The sequence below is a fragment of the Scatophagus argus genome, chromosome 11 (genome assembly GCF_020382885.2).
Source record: "Scatophagus argus isolate fScaArg1 chromosome 11, fScaArg1.pri, whole genome shotgun sequence".
NCBI classification, from domain to species: domain Eukaryota; kingdom Metazoa; phylum Chordata; class Actinopteri; family Scatophagidae; genus Scatophagus; species Scatophagus argus.
Window position 1 is genome coordinate 2,328,292 of NC_058503.1, and position 14,989 is coordinate 2,343,280.

Here is a 14,989-nt window from a genome sequence, read left to right on the forward strand (position 1 = left end):
TGACAAGCACTTTGTTATATTCACATCATCACTTCATCTGAATCTGCATACATAAAATGGTGTCTTTGTCTTGCAGCCCAACAGTTCACTGAGAACAATGAAAATTGTGCTTTAATGTTTTGATAATTTTCAATATAAATTAGCACAGTTGGATAAAAAAAACACCTTTATTTTTAACCTTTTATTATGGTGGAAAGTAGTGTCAAACAAGACACTGTGCAAAACATACTTACTCATTAAGGCATCAGTAATAATGGTCCAATGATAAAATGTATAATAGCAAAATGCTTAATTTATCTGTTGTGTTTTGTGGTATTATATTTTCTGTGCAGGTGAGAAGCACCCTGTAACTTTACTTTTGTTTTTGATACTTCAATTGCGGTACATTCTGCCAACCATATTTAGGTTGATTTACTTTTTTATATATACATATTTAACATTAACATTGCAGTTCATGCAAATTTATATTGCAATACTACTACTTTTATTACATTAAGGATCTAAATACTTTCACTGTTGTTCTGTTGGACTTTTATTTCAAATGATCCATCACTAAAATATGGACCTAGAAGCGCTAATAAATGAAACTAAAGTGCAAGAAATGGAATACTGTATGCAATATGACCATCTATTGTATGCATAATGAAAGATTAGAAAAGGTACTAACATACTACATAGACCGACTTGAATTGTAGCAACGAAGTGTAGTAAGACAAAAAGAGTTATAAAAAACTAGATTGGAGGTGTATTCACAGATATTGAAAAGTGTAGTCCTGCAATTTGTTTAAGTTGGGGGATTCATTAGAAGCAGATTTAAAGAGGTCAAAATCAGAGCAGCACAGGTGTGGCATCTAGTCCCTCATATGGGTCAGATGTAAAACATGCTGGATCACACATGTCCTGACCACTGACCTCTGATCCCTGACATGACTCATGTCATGATGACATCACTACAGGTTATTTTCTCACAAGAGCCACAGAGGACACAACTGTCTGCACAGACTAAATAGGGAACTAAACTTAATGTCTAAAAGTAGCGTTTAAGAGATTTTTTCTTGCCATCAGTATAGTACGTTATTGACAGCGGTTGCGTGTATAAATTGTGCTCTGTATGTTCATATAAACCTCTCAATGTGTTTGAAAATATGTTCTGTTAATATGCAGGACATTGACTGAAAGAGGACAAAACCCACTGCAGCATAATAAAGGATGTAATACAGTAACTGTGACTTGAGTTACACCTGTCATAGAGTGTTTGGTCATCTCTTTATGATGCTTTATGCCAAATCATAAATAAGATTATGCTGATGCAAAGTAAAAATATCATGAAGCGAAACAATGGTAATGTGTATGGTATTTTAACAAAATTGTAAAATGTATATGCTTACTTAACTATAGTACCACTATTGCATATACCTCCCTGGTATGCTCTTTTGCAGGTAAGAACTGTTATTATTATTATTGCTTGGATGAATTGGGTGAATATGGAAGAATTGAATGAATATGTTGCATTAGTTCACTTTAAAGAGCAGTTATGCAGATCTAATCATCACAGTTAAAAAGACCATCTTCTATATAAGAAGAAGACATGATGACAAGTGATGTTTGGTTCCTCTTTTATTTTGTTCGACAACACATTTCTTTTATTCTGCTTCAACAGGAATCCATTATACGCCTGACAGAGCTGAACCTCATGCCGCTGTATCCCATCTCCCTGAAGCTCCTGTACTCTCCAGGCCTCAGGTACATCATCCTGCCTCTGTAGTGCGCCTGCTCGTACATCAGCCAGTGGCCGTCCATCACTTGACAGGACTGGCAGTCGGACATACGGTAACGGTCCATGATGTTGTCACAGTCGTCCATCAGCTCATGACTCTGGCCCTGGAAGCTCTCCCTCTCATAGATCCTCATCCTGTAAGAGCCCCTGTGCTGTTAACGAATTCACAGAGGAATAGAGGTCAGCAGCGGACTGTGAAAAATTTGCAATTTTGCCAATTTTAACACTCATTAATATGCACTTGTTATTTTTGTAAGAGTGTAGTGTTTCATAATTGATACTTTTAAACAAACACTTCAAACATTTTAATAGCATACAAGAATAAGTACAGTTAGCAGGAGATCTGACTATATTGAATCAATATCACATTAGACATCATTGATAGATGCAGAGGTGGGTTCTCATTTCTAATAATGTTGATCCTTTCAAAATCTTTGCATACCTGAGGAATTAAACGGCAAGATCGGATAGAGTCACTCATGCCAAAAGACACGTAGTCAGAGTACTCGCCCCTCCTCAGGAAATACTGGTTTCCCATGTAGTTGGGACGGTCGTAGACCATGAAGCAGCCGCTCTCCACCCTGCAGGAAGAGCACCTGCTCAGGTAGGAGGTCATGTCAGAGCAGTCGCTCATGCACTCATAGGAGCGACCCTGGAAGTTCCTGTCCTCGTAGAAGATGATCTGCAGAAAATAATAATGAAAAAACACTTAAAATGCTTTGGACACTGAGACTGATGATGATGACTGTTAACAATGTGTGTATGCACAGTTTCTCCCACACAGAAAAGTGCTCTGCTCTCTACATACCTTGCCCATGTTTGATGATCTGTGTTTGTGGGAATCTGTCCAACAACCTGTGGCTGCCAGACGGCTTTTATACTTTATACACACTCTAACAGGGTTTTGTTATTCAAATCATCTGGAAGCTGATGAATAAGCAGCTCTGCGATCGCTGTTAATTTCATTTGTGCCATCATGATCCAGAACAAAAGCAGGGGAAATGGGTGGAAGACACAAGGCAGGAGAGGGGCAACTGAGCTGCAGTTTTGTGTTTTGTTTTTTTTTTTTATTTCACAGGATGAGGAAGATTAACAAGCAACAAGAAAAGCTTAATTGGATCACAATTTGAATGGTCTGTCTGAATGATTTGTCATGCTTTGTTTAATGGATCATTAATTCAGATCATTAATGTCTTAAGAGAGATAACACATTTCAAATGATTACACATATATTTCATTACATTTATTCCATATTTTTATTGGAATAATTTTTTTTTTTTTTTATTATTCCACATCAGTTTTGAAATTCAGTACATGGTAGATAGGGGCTCTGTAAAAATTAAAATATTTTATTACATTTATGCCATTAATGTCCTGATTTGATCCAAATCCTTCTTCTCTGTTTCAGTTCTCTCTGTACTGTCAAATATCAAAAAACTAAAATGTCACTTTATGTGTATTGGTCTACAAATAATACATAAAAATGATTCAGTATCTTTAGCTACAAAAATTTGCAACAGCATGCAAAAGATACTAGTGGCTAAGTTGCTTTTCACTCTCTTATTTAACGGCTGAACTTATACTGCCTAAGTTAAATCTCTCACTGTTGGTATGAAAGCTGACATTTTGACTTTTCACAGGAAAAACACAGGTGTAACTCATAACATGACAGTGACAATCCAGGACTGAAGTACAGAAGCTGCTAAACCCATCCATCACTGATCATATAATAAGGTCTGTCATGCTGGCAGTAATGATGTTGGGCATTCATTGCATCACTAGCTACTGTGGATCAGCTTTCCAGACTTGTGCATCTTACATGTACTGCATCCAGATTGTTTAGGTGTGAGTTGCTGAGTTTTGGAGCTATTGACTGTTCAGATGTCTGCCTCATCCATGACGAGATGCATGCTTACTTGTGCGCAGTGATTTTGAAAGAAAATAGTTCCTGCATGAAACTGCTTACAACAAGGTCTATGGATCATCTTGAGTAGCTGCGTCATAAATTTTGAAAGATACATTGCTGTTGAGTTTTTCAAATTTAGATTTTGGGGTGATCTGCATCTTTAACATTGAAATGAATTATTGATAGGACTATTTAATACAGCATAAAAAACAAGATCAACTTTAAAAATAATAAGTGTTAAAAGCTTTTATTATTACACCTAATGAGAATTGTTGTATTTTATTTTTTATCAATCACTATTGTCCATAAAAACACAAAGCAAAACAAAAATAACAGCTGAAAAATGGACACTGTCAACCCCCAAAATCTACACACAAATGCACAGGAAAACCATCTGATATTCTGCATCCATGGTTTGAGGTTATTCATTTAGAGCACACATGCCCTCCAATGAGAATCAAAGTCTCTCACTGCAGACTTGTGAATTAATCAAGCACAGGTGTAACTAATAACATTAATCATGTCTGCTCATCATTTAAAGAGGCTGTGATTAATGTTATTAGTTTTATCTGCACATTTCTAGCTATGACATGTCTGAATCTCTGCTGTGAGATCATCTCTGAGGAGGCGGCACTGCAGCTTGAGTCAGGATCGAACTCGTCCTCTTATTCAGCTCACTGTTATCATGGTCCTCATTAAGTCCTTTGAATTTCTTCCGTGATGTTTTCATGGCAATTAAATTTCAAACAGAGATGAAAAGGTCTATATAAAAGATTACAAAATTATATTCAGTCAAACATATTTGTTGGAGCTCTCTAAGATCCTGTTTACATTGCATTTTGCTGTTTTTAATTGGTCCAGCTGGTCTCCCCAATAAAACAGCACGCTGGTTCCTTACTAGCAAGAACAAGTTAAGGCATACTAGTATGAAAGGTTCCAGGATCCAAAGTTCACGAGGCCAATCATTGTCCAGGAGAAAAAGATGCCATTGTCCTTTGTGCCCATGATGATATTCTATAATGTCATCTTATAAAAAAGCAAAATGAAGACAATTTACCAAATATTTTCCTGTCCAACAAAAAAGAACTGCTGTGGAGACCAAATAACAAATTATCATTTGATAGGAGCGAGCTCAAAGGAAACCATATGCACAATTATCATACAACCATTGACCTCACTGTTTACATGTCACTTTTGGCAATTTTTTGATATGAGACCATCTCATGTGGACAAAGGGAAATCAAACTTGACCAAACCATTTTGCTGATATGCAAATCAAGCTAATTTAGATGACAAAAGCTTTCCCTCGTCTGCACATTCTGCACTTCGATATAAACCACAGCACAGTTGCATCTGGGTGGGAGGACAGCAACATCATTAAAAATGGGGAAGGTAATGAGCCAATTATATTTTCTAAAGGTTTGAAAGATCTTTCAGGCAGTAATTATGTAAGCTATCTTCATTTAGTGTGTTGTCATTGTAATGGCACCTATAGGCACAGCAGTGTGCTATTGTTGTATTTGATGGGGTGATAGTCTACCAGGACTTGTATCTGCTTTTTTCCATCCAGATTGTATTTTTCGAGGATAAGAATTACCAAGGCCGAAGCTATGAGTGCAGCACTGACTGTCCTGATCTGCGCTCTTTCTTCAACCGCTGCAACTCTATTAAGGTAGAGAGTGGCTGCTGGGTCCTGTATGAACGTCCCAACTACACCGGCAACCAGTACATCCTGAGCTCAGGGAAATACCCTGATCACCAACAGTGGATGGGATTCAATGATAGCATCAAGTCATGTCGCTCTATCAAAAATGTAAGCCCAACCACTAGATGCTTCTTTACTGAATGCATCAGTTTTATTTTTGCTTGTTTGTTTGTTTTCACATTTCTAGGTTAATTTTTTGCTGCACAGTGCTCAGCCCCAGTGAAATACCACAGAGTGCACCAACCAAGTTGTAATCAATCAAATGCCAACAGACAAAAAGGAGAGATAAAAAGCTTCTGATTTGGCAGCAGGTGCACATCAGTTGTTGAAGGAAACTAGGAAAACAGCCAAAAACCCCATTTGTCAATGTGAACTCAAAGTAATAGGAATAAAGGACCAAAACAAACAAAAAAAGTGGAATGATAAACAGCTGAGATACTATCAACTGAACTAAATTCATCAGTTTAAGTTTTTTAACTCTTTAAAGGTGTATGGAAAGTCCTGGAAGATCAGATTCTACGACAAACAGGATTTTGGAGGTCAAGGAGCAGAGTGTGTTGAAGATTGCCCATCAGTTTACGAGGCCCTTAAGTTCCGGGAATTTCACTCTTGTGTGGTGATGGATGGTGCGTGGGTCCTATATGAGCAGTCCAACTATCATGGACACCAGTACTTCCTGGAACGTGGCGAATATCACAACTACACAGACTGGGGCGCCGCCTCCCCTGCTGTGGGATCCTTCCGCATGATCACAGAGTTCTAGAGCAGAAGTGGCCACAGAGGTTTCTGAAACCCATAATTGAGTTATTTTTAACGAAAAGACCGCCAAAGTTCAGGAATTTTTAAAAAATCAAGCTCCTGATCTAGGACATGAGTTCCAAAGCTGTAACAAAACCAAAATTCAAAATTCTTTCAAAAGTTCAGAGTTCCAGATTTCTTTAAGCTCCAAGGTGTTCAGAGTTCCAGAAGGCTAAGATCTGAGAACCTTTCAACCTCCCATCTGCTTTTTCCATTTGGACAGCTATCCTTCTCCCTAGAACCCTGTACTGCACTCAAAGAAATAAAATTCTTTCTGAGCCATAACAGTGCTGTCTCTATTCCTTTTTAGTAAGTTGCTTGGCCATTTAGTCTTGTCTTCTAGTGTCTTCTAGTAAATACAAATTACATCTCAAGGCAGACTGGTCTTAGATCATACTAAACATTGGCAGGCAGGTACAACCCTGATTCAAAAAATCTTGGGATGCTTGTGCTTGTGACAATATATTTAATGTTTTCCTCATCAAGTTCAAGTTCAACTAAATTATTCAGAGAACATGTAGGTACTTTCACGAATTGTTGCATTTCCTCTATGGATAATCTGTCACACATCTACAAAGTCAAACGGCTGAATTGTTGAACCTCAACTAATAAGCTGTTGAAATTTAATATAAAACATAAAATAAAATATCAGCTCAGAAATATACTATATATATTAGATATACCATAACTTGAATGATTGTTTATTCTCTTATTATTTATAATTTGATGTAGTATCATTGTAACCAATTGTTAAAATCATATATTGTGGTTTCATAAGGAATGATGCATAGATGTGTACATTGTGATGCATAAAGATGTCAAAACTGGACTAACCGACACCAGTTTTCTGTTTTACTGTGAGTAAGGATTAATGTCAACCTTACATCAATGCCAGCAACATTCATACATGTTTTTGGTCACCTGAACATGTGGATTAAAGTTATTGTGATATATTACACGACTAATGACATAAATTTATCCTGGCAAGATGAAAAGAAAGTCTGCAGCATATTAATTGTGCAATTTAATTTCAATTTATGTATATAGCACATTATGCAATCATAATTGTCTCTAGATGCTTTACAGAGACCCAGAGCCTGAACAAGCAATGGCAAGGAAAAATTCCCTTTTAACAGGAAGAAACCTTGAGCAGGACCCGGCTTGCAAGGGAGAACCATCCTGCTGATAGTCGGCTGGGTGAAGGGGAGGAAGAAGAGGTAGACAGGACAGAGAGGATGAAAGAGAGAGAGAGAGAAACATACATGCAATAAACATAATAAATTACAAAGGACAAACATGATAGGTTGTTATAATTTGAATTCTGAAGACTATGTATTGTGTGTATTTGTTTTTTAGCTGATATGTTGTTCCAGTTAGTTATGACAGCACTACATAGAAGAACGACATGGGCAGATGTTGACAGTAGACACTGGGTTTGTCAGAGGGCCGGATGCAGTTCAACATGTAGATCTGGATGGAGAGAGACCTGCAGAAAGATACAGAGAGAGAAAGAAAGGGAGGGAGAGACACAAAACTATGAAGAAAACTGGACACACAGTTAGTGACATAAAATAATGAATTATATGTTGATCTCATGAGAGGAGAGGAAGAAGAGGAGAGGAGATGGGGGAATACAGATGGTGGTGGTGTTGTGGAGGAGGGGGAACTGTTTGGTGGATCATGTTTGTGTTCCCCGGTAGCACAGGCCTATAACAGCATAGCTATGATAGAGATTAAAGACTAAGAGTTAGTCAGCCTTATTCTACCTGTGGCTGTCTGTCAAGAAGTGACTGTAACTATGCCTACCAGCCCTACACACTTTGTTTGAGGCTAACTATATGCTTTACTAAACAGAAAGGTTTTAAGTTTAGTCTTAAAAGTGGAGGTGGTGTCTGCCTGTCGAACCCAGATTGGCAACTGGTTCCACAGCAGGGGTGCCTGAGAGCTAAAGGCTCATCCTAACATTCTACTTTTATGAATTCTGGGAACTGTAAGTAAACCTGCACTCTGTGATCTGAGTGTTCTATTGGGAATATATGGGACTATTAGATCCTGCAGGTATGATGGGGCTAGTCCATTTAGGGCCTTACATGTAAGTAGGAGAATTTTAAAGTCTATTCTGAATTTTACCGGAAGCCAGTGAAGAGAAGCTAAGATGGGGGAGATGTGATCCCTTTTACTGATTCCTGTTAAAACTCTAGCTGCTGCATTCTGGATCAGCTGCAGGCTATTAATAGAGTAATTTGGAAATCCTGATAATAAAGTACAAAGTGCAAAGTACATAATAGGAATAGTAGAAACATTTGTAGGTCTACCTTTTTTAAAATTACTGAATCCAAAGATATGATTCAAATACTAAATTTTGCCACCATTAAGTCAACATAGAACTATACATCTGTATACAGGACCAAACTGTCCACAGAGGTAAATGTTGTTTCTAGTCAAAGTCAAACATAAAAGCAATCATGTCAAGAACTTATAAGACCTTACAGTGTCTACAGTATTGTTTTGTGGTAATAGAAATCTAATTTATTGATGGGCAACTTCAGTTTTTGTTTTTAGATAAGTTCATGTTACCAGTGTCATCAGTTTAAAGCTTACATAATATCGGATTAACGAAACACATTTATTGCAACAGTTTGGATCAGTGGGTCAGTAGGTGAGTCAGTTGGTATTGGGCACCAACTGGGGTTTAGATACTTGGCACTACAAAACAGCCATTGTGTGTGGAAAAGCAATTCAGTGAGTAAGAACAATGGGCAGACTCTGGATGAATATTTGAATTGTAATAACTGTTACATGCACTGCTAACCAGGCACTGAGTAGCATTGTCTCTGCCACGTATAAAGAGTACTGCGTTTGTTACCGTGTCTAGCAATTTAAGCACCACAGATGGAGAAAGTGAGAATTAACAGTATTCTAAATGTTCTGATCGTTGCAACAGCTAATAATTCTCTACATTGCAAAAAAACAACAGACAATAGAAGTTTTATGTACAAAACACATACAAATGAAGCAAGTGTATTATGCTGCTCTTTTCTGTTTTTTCTAGATTGTGTTCTACGAGGACCGGGACTTCCAGGGAAAGTCTTATGACTGCAAAGGGGACTCAGCTGACCTGCATGGCTACATCCGCAGATGCAACTCGGTCAAGATAGAGGGAGGCTGGTGGGTTCTGTACGAGCGTAACAACTATATGGGATATCAGTATATCATCGGTCCAGGGGAGTACAATGAATACTGCAGCTGGATGGGCTTCAATGACTGTGTCAGATCTTGCAGGATCATCAAAAACGTAAGTCCCCAAACTAAAAGGAGCAAGAATAAATAAACACATAGCATTCCTCAAATACCAACACATTTGTTTGAATGTTTTGGTTTCAGGCCAAAGGGCCATACAAGCTGATGCTATTCGACCGGCCAAACTTTGAGGGAAAATCTTTGGAGTTGACAGAAAACATGAAATCTGTCCAGGAGAAATGGCTCAGGCACGAAGTCCTGTCCTGCAAGGTCCTAGAGGGCTCCTGGGTTTTCTATGAACATCCCAACTTCTGTGGTCGCCAGTACCTGCTGGAGAAAGGAGAATATCGACACCACTCAGAGTGGGGAGCTCTCAAAGCTATTGTAGCCTCCATCAGAAGAATCATGGAACTGTGATATTCAAGCAGTTAAAGATTCTTGCAATTCAACGCATTACAATAAATTTCTTTGATGCTTATGTTTCTTTGTGACTTTGTCTTAATTCAAACCTTCTCTTATTACACAATATATTTTTTTCTCCATGATATTTCTATGATTTGTTCTGGCAATACAGCTAGAGTATGGCATATGATACTAATTGCATGTACTGTTTTCAGTTATCTGAACATAGTAATGCAACTGGTTTTTAGGTTCTTGTGCTTAAAGAAAAATATATGTCCAGCTGCCAGTTCATTAGGTACAACAACCGTTTTAAGGCAGTAGTTTGAGATGCTGTTGAACTGCATTGCATTATACAAAGGGATGTCTCTAGCATTTAGCCTACAGGCACTGATATAAATATTGTAGTAAAAGCAGGGCAGCAGGGTTGCCTGGCCATTAGAGGCTCTTGTATGCTCAAGTGACAGTGAGAGACTACTCGTTTTTTAAGTGAAAAAAAAGAGGCCTTTAAATTACGGATATGGATATGGATAGGTTTATGCCTAAACAATGAAACACTTGACAATACTGCTGTACTTTTCAAGTCAGAAACCATAGTGTTTACTTTGAATAACAGCATCAGGTCTGTTAAGCGCTCCTGAAATGATAACAATAGCCCTTCAGGGATAAATTATTATTTCAGTCAGCCTATATCAGATAGATAGATAGATAGCTAGATAGATACTTTATTGATCCCGAGGGAAATTCAAGTCATGTGTCCAGGTTGAGCTCATCAGAGTCCTCTCCTCGTCACATCAAGATCTTCAGTCATTTTCCTCATCCCATCTCCACCACCAGTGACTAGGCTTATTATAGGCTTATTTTGACCAACAGTCCAACACCCAGGACATTCAGTTGGTGAAATGTGAATTTTGAAAAGGGGAGATTCCCTCCTCCAGCTAGAGAATATTATGGACAAAACATACAGAAAGGTGAGATTCAAAGAGAAAAACAAAATTCAAAAAGTCCCAGTCAGACTTTTGATCATGCCATGGATTTAAGTAGGCATGATCAAAAGTCTCATGTTCTGTGTTTTATCTAGTGCCACCTCACAAGAATTTGTCCATTCTTCAAAGCTCTCATTTTGCTGTCTGATTTTCACTTTTTAGAGAACATCATCTGACATCATGCTTTTCTGACTCACTTATTTCTCGGACTGTTGTCTCTGTCTCACTCGCTGACTTGAGTCACAGTTAGGCATAAGAAAGTATACCATTATCTGTATGTGTATTTGAATGACCAGCTTAATTATCAGTATCCATATCCAAACTCATAGTGGGCAGGGTTTAAACTGCAAGTGGATGGGGCTAATTTGAAGTTGACATGGGTTGACAGGACAGCCATACACCTGGGCTTCAGAACAATATTTTTGATTAGAGCAGTAAGAGAACTATTTACAAAAGTCCCATTAAAAAAAATTAACACAGCAAATAAATTCAATCGGTTGCCCAATGAGGATTTTCTTTCATAACAAGTCCAAATATTGACACAGTATGATGACACTCAAGGTGCATTATCTGTAGTGAAGAGCCATTTGAGCCATGTACTGACTCAACCCTGGTCACAGTGCTTATCAGAATGCATATATGTGATTGATTGTGCAGCAGGATGTCAGATGATTTTTTAGTTTCTGCTACTGCTGGTGTCATAAAGGCAAGAAGTACTGTGCATGTTAAAATAGGAACCCTTGGTCAAAATGTAATACTCAAAAATGTCAAAGTTTTTTGTTCAAATTTGTGGTCCAGGTTTAGATAGCACTGTGTCTGGGTATGGAACTATGGTGACCACAGTCCACCTATTGGTGACTTTGGTGGTGATAGAAAGGAATAGCAGGTCAACAACAGGGACACATTTTAGTTGTTTTTCCAATAAGGGGAACAGCAGCCCCTCTCACTCTACCTCAAATCACCTACTGACTATAATGTGAGACAAGAAACACTGCAAATTCTTTATTCTTCTATTTTTCATATTGCTTGAAGAATTACAGTTAGTAATTACTTTAGATAGTTGTTGATTCATTTTTTTAATTGACTATTGGGCTAATTGTTTCTGGTCTAATTTGAAGTAGAACAATTTCCAGTCGTATGAGTAATGAATCAGGCTGTTCGTGGCAGCTGATACAAACATAGAATAATGATCTTTCCTTCCAAAAGGTCTTTCGTAGCTCATCCGGGTGCAGTCAGCTGACTGTGTATTGTGGTGTGACTGCGGATGAAGCATGTCTGAATACGCCTGTAACGTGCACCCCAGACATGACAGCCTGTACCACAGTGCAGAGTGTGGCCACAAGCCAACTTCAACACATGAGCCTCAGAATCAGCTGCAGAGGAAACAATTTAATTGGATCAATAAATTGTTTCTGGAATCCGGCAATGACAGATCAAAAGGTCAGCTGTTATGATAGTGAGTAAACACTGTATAAAGCTGAACATTTTTAAAACAATGGCAGTATCAGCCATTGTGCAGATATAAATGCTGAGGCAATTAAAATGACAATGATGGCCCTTAGCAGTGCACTTTAGAGTGCCCACATACAGTCTATATATAAATCGGAACCAGGCCTGTAGGCAATGTTGTCTATGTGAAAAGTGGCTTTAACAAATATTTATCAAACATTGGTGTGAGGCCCAAGCATGGACCGTGTGGGAAAGGTAGGCAGACCAGCAGATAGCTCTCGTGACCACTTGTCTGCATTATTTCATTTGTCACTCAAGACTTGAGTGGCAATTAAGTTGTCCTTTATACTGCGAATGTTGGAGACTTGATATTCTCAGTTAACTTGTGCCTGAAATTCCTACAGATGCGTGATTATTGTTATCAGCTGTGTAGCATTTTACGCTACTTTAAGTCTTGTTTAAATGATTATTAAATATATTTGTTATTGTTTGCAGTGTTGCTGTTAGAAGGGTGTTTGCATGCTAGATCACTATTATTCACCAGGAACTGAGCTGCATTTTGGATGACTTAGAGTTAACACATATAAAGACAATATATTGTATGATATTTCGGTGTAGAATATCCACTGAACACCAACTGTCCTCTTCCAGATTGTGTTTTATGAAGACAAAAACTTCCAAGGTCGCTACTATGAATGTAGCACTGACTGTCCCGAGCTTAACACCCACTTCAGCCACTGCAACTCTATTCGTGTGGAGAATGGGGCCTGGGTCCTCTATGAGAGGCCCAACTACTTGGGTTACCAGTACATTCTGACCATGGGGGAGTACCCTGATTACCAGAAATGGATGGGCTACAATGACAGCATCAGGTCCTGCCGGATCATCCGGAACGTGAGTTCCTTAAGAAAAAACATAAGAGAAGCCTTAAGAGCCAGTACTTGAAAAAATAACTAATTAAGAAGAGCAAATACCTTGTGAGGGAAACATAATGCCAACCTGATCATGAATGTAACGTGTGTTTTCCAAGAAAGCCTGCTCTCGTAAAACAATATCCACTTGTATCAACACACAACAACTCCATTAACACATTGCTAGACTTCTTATGGTTATGTTTAGGCATTCAGCAGTTGGTTTGAGATTCGGGTTTTCCTGCACACACAGGACACAAACCCACTCTCCAGGGTTAGGGATGATGTCATAGTCATATCATCCTTGACTTATCATATTTGCTTGCAAACCATATCCATATTTTTGAAAGCTCCGATAAATCCAACTTAGCACTTTATAAAGTTCCTGAAAAGTTAGTAAACACGGATGGTAAAGGTACAGTAATTAAGCCCAAATTTAGTTGAGATTGCATTACATTATTAATGCACACTATTTTTAACTCTTACATGGGAAACTCGGTATTCTCACAACTGTCCTGTCCACTGATGTGAACACTTATCTCCCACAGGTGTGAATGTGGCATAAGCTCCCACTGCACTCAAGTCACACAGAGGTCGTACTTTTGAAATGTAACTGGGAAGATGAATTAGTAGTAAATAAATGTAATTTCTACGAAACGAAACCTTGTTTTGTCTTCAGTTATAATGTTATACAAATAGTCACAAGAAACAATTTACAAAGTGATATTGTATACTATTCTGAACCATTTGAATTTATCTGCTTATGCAGAGTGAAACAGAACTCCTGCTTTTGCCTTGTAGATCTCTGGCGTGTACAGGATTCGTGTCTACGAGCGTCCGGACTTTGGTGGTCAGATGCTGGAGTGCACTGAAGACTTGAGCAACCTGCCTGACCGCTGGCGCCTCCGCGAGATCCAGTCTGCTCAAGTGAAGGATGGTGCCTGGGTCTTTTACGAGCTCCCCAACTTCCTCGGGCGCCAGTACCTGCTGGAGAAAGGAGAGTACCGCCGCTTCACAGAGTGGGCAGCCATGAACCCCAGTGTGGGGTCCTTCCGCCGCATCCACAGCTTTTAGACTGACTCTCTTTCAGTTCATGTTTCACATCGCTGTTCTTTGGAAATTTAATAAAAAACAATTGTGCTCAGTATGCTTATCCCTCCATATTTTGTGTGCTCATAGTCAGAGGTGGTTCAAACAGGTATGAACAGACTCTAGGAATAAATTAAAATAAATGGGCCTGTCTGAATGTCTCCCAGTCTGATCATTTTTGTTAGACTGCACAATCACATATCCACATACGCAGCTCTTTGTGGCTTATGAAAAACTGTAGTGATATTGACAGCATATAAAGGTAGCTGTAAAAATCAATAAACGTCAATGGTGTGTATGTGTGTATGTGTGTGTGTGTGTGTGTGTGTGATGAGCCTAATAAAAAGGAGATTTCTTCAAATTCCTCCTTTAATCTACTGATTGCACTTAATTAGGCGATATGTTCATTTTTAACAGAAGGGAACCCTCCCAGCCCCCCATACGATTCACTTCTCCAACTCTTATCTCATCTCATCATCTCATCTCATTTCTACCCTGTGTGTATCTAACTTGAATAGACTGTGCCTGTCAGAATTCACAGATTTGATGAGTTACATCATATGAGATGCATGCGACTTCTCTTGGCCTCTAGTGTCACAAAAGCTGGAAACGATGTGCTGGTTAAAATCAAATTTCAGTAATTCTCAATAGTCAGTTATATTTCAGGGTCCTGACAGGATGGCATTATGGTTCCCCTAAAAGTGACCTTAGGAGGATGGAGAGGGATGA

General features: G+C 38.6%; 4 protein-coding genes across 4 annotated transcripts; 3 read left to right on the plus strand and 1 right to left on the minus strand.

The window, feature by feature from the left end:
* Window positions 1–1,574: 1,574 nt before the first annotated feature.
* LOC124066754 (gamma-crystallin M3-like) lies at window positions 1,575–2,594 on the minus strand. Its single transcript, XM_046403506.1, has 3 exons — window positions 2,586–2,594; window positions 2,220–2,486; window positions 1,575–1,929 (listed from the first exon to the last, which is right to left on the minus strand). Exons 1-3 carry the CDS (start codon window positions 2,592–2,594, stop codon window positions 1,654–1,656), a joined length of 552 nt encoding a protein of 183 aa, XP_046259462.1. The 3' UTR covers window positions 1,575–1,653.
* Window positions 2,595–5,066: 2,472 nt separating this feature from the next.
* Window positions 5,067–6,471, plus strand: LOC124066755 (gamma-crystallin M2-like). Its single transcript, XM_046403507.1, has 3 exons — window positions 5,067–5,075; window positions 5,254–5,496; window positions 5,876–6,471. The coding sequence occupies exons 1-3, from the start codon at window positions 5,067–5,069 to the stop codon at window positions 6,149–6,151; spliced, it is 528 nt and encodes a 175-aa protein (XP_046259463.1). The 3' UTR covers window positions 6,152–6,471.
* A 2,607-nt stretch (window positions 6,472–9,078) lies between these two features.
* On the plus strand, window positions 9,079–10,103 carry LOC124066756 (gamma-crystallin S-1-like). The gene is made up of 3 exons (XM_046403508.1): window positions 9,079–9,087; window positions 9,239–9,481; window positions 9,571–10,103. Exons 1-3 carry the CDS (start codon window positions 9,079–9,081, stop codon window positions 9,841–9,843), a joined length of 525 nt encoding a protein of 174 aa, XP_046259464.1. The 3' UTR covers window positions 9,844–10,103.
* A 2,394-nt stretch (window positions 10,104–12,497) lies between these two features.
* LOC124066757 (gamma-crystallin M2-like) lies at window positions 12,498–14,492 on the plus strand. Its single transcript, XM_046403510.1, has 3 exons — window positions 12,498–12,515; window positions 12,891–13,154; window positions 13,973–14,492. The coding sequence occupies exons 1-3, from the start codon at window positions 12,498–12,500 to the stop codon at window positions 14,243–14,245; spliced, it is 555 nt and encodes a 184-aa protein (XP_046259466.1). The 3' UTR covers window positions 14,246–14,492.
* The last annotated feature ends 497 nt before the right edge of the window (window positions 14,493–14,989 follow it).